The 3,704-nt window shown below is 68.1% G+C and overlaps 1 protein-coding gene across 1 annotated transcript; it reads left to right on the top strand.

Moving 5' to 3' along the window:
• Positions 1–295: 295 nt before the first annotated feature.
• SIGMAR1 (sigma non-opioid intracellular receptor 1) lies at positions 296–2,213 on the top strand. Its single transcript, XM_026039118.1, has 3 exons — positions 296–593; positions 1,549–1,641; positions 1,955–2,213. The coding sequence occupies exons 1-3, from the start codon at positions 296–298 to the stop codon at positions 2,179–2,181; spliced, it is 618 nt and encodes a 205-aa protein (XP_025894903.1). The 3' UTR covers positions 2,182–2,213.
• The last annotated feature ends 1,491 nt before the right edge of the window (positions 2,214–3,704 follow it).

The following is a 3,704-nucleotide window of genomic DNA, read 5'->3' as shown; positions in this document are numbered from 1 at the left end:
GGATGGAGGGAGACTGGGATGGTGGGGAGACTGGGAACAGGGAAGTGGGACTGGGATCAAGGAGGGACCGGGGGGAGCTGGGAGCAGGATGGAGGGAGACTGGGAGCCGGGAAGCAGCACCGGTCAGGGGGGCTGGGGTTGGGCCTGGGAGCAGCGGGATGGGATGGGGCCGGCAGAGGAAGCGCACGGGGCAGCGGGAACGCCGGGAAAGCCGCGGACAGAGGGGCCCAGGCAGGGCCACCCGTGCCCAGCACCGGGGAGGGAGCAGCCCCCCGCGGAGGCCCCTGCGGAGCAGATGCTGGAGATGCTGGAGATGCTGGAGCCGCGGCTGCAGGAGGTCGCGGAGGGGCTGGGGGCGCCGGCCACCCCTCACGGCCCCTCGGGCGCCGCAGGGCTGGACCACGAGCTGGCCTTCTCCAAGATCATCGTGGAGCTGCGCAAGAGGCACCCGGGCCACATCCTGCCGGACGAGGACCTGCAGTGGGTGTTCGTGAACGCGGGCGGCTGGATGGGCTCCATGTGCCTCCTGCACGCCTCGCTCACCGAGTACGTGCTGCTCTTCGGCACCGCCGTCGACACCGGCGGGCACTCGGGTAAGACGGGGGTCCCACCCCGCGGACCGACCGTGTGTTCCTGCTGGTGCCTTGGACGCCGTGACGCGGTCCCCGAGCCCCGCAGCGCTGCCTGCCCCGCCGCTCGGCCTCGTTGGCGCTGGCACCGCGTTAACAGTGTCACGGGATGTGTTTTAATGCCGAGCCGTGGGTCGCCAGGCTCACGGGGGTGCCCGTGGGGCGCTCTGGGTCCTGTGCAGCGAAGGGGCCGGCTGTGCACGGAGCCGCCGCACGCAGGCGGGCACCGCGGCCGGGCAGAGTCCGTGTTTGCCGGGACGCGGTGCCCTGGCGGCTGCCGGCAGCCCTCCTGTGGGAAAGGGCTGTGGGGCGGCCGGGGCTCCGCGTGGACACCTGGGCAGCTGTCCCGGTGTCCTGGCAGGCTGGGCTCGCAGCCAGCCCCGGAGCGGAGCCGTGACCAGCGGGTGTTCAATAAGCTGCTGTTTCTAACCAAGCGGCGCGGCCTCTCCCCGGCCGGGGCCGGGCAGCAGCCTCGCTCACGCGGTGCCTCCTGCGGCTGCCGCCTCCGCTGCAGCCGAGACGGGGCCCAGCACATGGAGTGCTGGGCAGCGGGGACCGCATCTCCAACTGGCACCACGTATTCAGCTGGAACCGCGTCTCCAACTGGAACCGTGTGTCCAACTGGCTCTGTGTCTCTGGCTGGCTCTGCATCTCCCCTCACTTCACGATGGAGCCGGTGCCAGACAGGCTGGGAGCAAAGGAGACATAAAGGCACTGGGCAGCTCCGGCTGTCAGGATGTGGTTACACAGCGGGTCCGGGTGCCAGTCTCATCCCGCTGGGACCTCTGAGCTTTCCCGGTCCGCGCTGACCCCCCCAGGCTGATGTCCTTCCTGTCCTGCGTTCGGAGCCACGGAGCTGCCCCTCTCCACGAGGCAGAGCCAGGCACGCGCTGAGCTGAGGCTCTGTGTGCTCCCCCAGGTCGGTACTGGGCAGATATCTCTGACACCGTCATCTCGGGGACCTTCCGGCAGTGGAAAGAGGGAACCACCAGAAGCGAGATCTACTACCCAGGTAAGCGGGGGAGCAGCAGTGCCCGGCTGTGCCCACGGCTGCTCTGGGGCCTGGTCCTGTGCCATGGTACAGAGTGACAGAAGCCGAGAGCTCCACACGGGTGACTTGATAGCCCCTGGGTGTATCCCAGCGTAGCAGTGGGTGCTAGGGGTAGGGAGGGGGCTGGTTTCCCCAGCGAGCAAGTCCGGGGAGGGTTTAGAGGCCAACCTGGCACACAACTCGGGGTGCTCAGCACTGTGATTTGGGGCCCCACATGTCCCCTCTTGGGGCACCATCCATCAGTGGCAGTAACAGCCCCCGCGTGTGTTGGCAGGGGACACCATCGTGCACCAGGCGGGAGAGGCCACGTCCGTGCAGTGGAGCGCGGGCACCTGGATGGTGGAGTACGGCCGGGGCTTCATCCCCTCCACGCTCGCCTTCGCCCTGGCCGACACCCTCTTCAGCACTCAGGACTTCGTCACCCTCTTTTACACCCTGCGGGCCTACGCCAAGGGGCTGCTCTTGGAAGCCAATGCCTTCTTCAGCACCATGGCTTGCTGAACCCGGGTGCTCCTCTCCTGCCAGCCTTCCTCTCTCCTCCTCACCAGGACCAGGCTCTGGCAGAGGCAGCAGATCCCCTGCGCCTCTCCCCGCTCTCTCTGGCCTTCCCCATGTGACAGACAGAGCGTGGCAGAGTCACAGCAATGCAGACCACGAGTTCTCCTCGCCTGCCCCTTTCCAGTGCACAGCCTTATCCTGCTTCTCCACGCTCCGGGGACAGCTGCCTTGCACTAGAGTGGCCTTGCAAGACATAAGAGCCTCCTGTGTGTCCCCAGAGGAGCCGGGGATCGCTGTCCCCAGGCTCTGCAGAGCTTCTGCTGCTCCCGGCGCGTAAGGAAGACCAGGCTGGTGTAAGCCGGGCTGCACTGTCCTCAAGGCAGGGAGCGTGGGGAAAGCCCCGCGGAGAGGCACCTCTGGGGCAGCACCCAGTGCAGAGGATGCTGCAGGATTCCCTGTCTCCCTGCCGGGCTGGCAGGCTGCCCTGTACTGCACAGGGAGCAGTGCATCCAGCTGGCTGCTTATCCCGGTGCTCAGATCCGGGATGGTGTTTTGGCAGCACGGGGTGTCCCCTGGCACAGGCCACAGTCCCCAGGCCGCTCGGGGACACCCAGCCTCTATCCTGGAGGTCTCTCCCAGTCCAAGTACCTGCCCCCAGGCCGGGAGTTGCCCTGGGGGCAGCGGCTGGAGGAGGGCCCCTTTCCCCCGGTCCCGTCCCCCATCCATTCCCCCAAAAGGGGGGCGCCACCGTCTGTCGCCTTAACCCAGAGCCCCTGCTGCGGTGGCCTCCAGGCTATGCACACGGACAGTGTCTGTGGCCGCCAAGTGCCCTCTGTATTAGCTCAGGATCTCACCCCTCTGATCGCTCCCCCTGGCTGAGACGCCCCCCAAGTCCCCAGGATTCCCATCCGTGCTGCGTCCGTCTCGAGCACCGTGCGCGAGGGAGCTGGAGGTCTGCGGAACAGCAACCCTGCGGAGCGGGCAGCCTGGAGCAGCTCCCAGAGCATCCTGGGAAGGGCCCCACGGAGTGCAGGGATGCAGAGCCACACGGGGCGCCGGGCACAGATCCTAAGGCCCCATGCCTGTCCAGGGAACCGGGCTTGCAGCATGTCCCTATCCCAAGGCTCCGCGCTCCTCCGACCGCCCTTGTCCGCGCACGGGCTCCTCCTGGCCTTGCCGCTCGGGACACGACGTCGGTAATAAACATGTTCATGCGACCAGCCGGGCGCCCCGGGAGGGTCTCTGGAGCGTCGCTGCGAGGCCGGAAGGGCGCGAGCTCGGGAGCCGTCCGCGCGCTCCTGGATCCATTTTGGAGCGGGGGGGCTCCTGGGGCTGGGAAGAGCCCAAGAGTCCCGCAGTGGGTCCTGCCCTGGCCCCGGAGCTGGGGCTGGATGCGGGTTGGAGCGGGGCTGGATGCGGGTTGGAGCGGGGCTGGATGTGGGTTGGAGCGGGGCGGGATGCGGGTTGGAGCGGGGCTGGATGCGGGTTGGAGCGGGGCTGGATGCGGGTTGGAGCGGGGCTGGATG

The sequence above is a fragment of the Nothoprocta perdicaria genome, unplaced genomic scaffold (genome assembly GCF_003342845.1).
Source record: "Nothoprocta perdicaria isolate Ctin4 unplaced genomic scaffold, notPer1 scaffold_10, whole genome shotgun sequence".
Taxonomy (NCBI): domain Eukaryota; kingdom Metazoa; phylum Chordata; class Aves; order Tinamiformes; family Tinamidae; genus Nothoprocta; species Nothoprocta perdicaria.
This window is presented reverse-complemented; position numbering and strand designations above follow the sequence as displayed.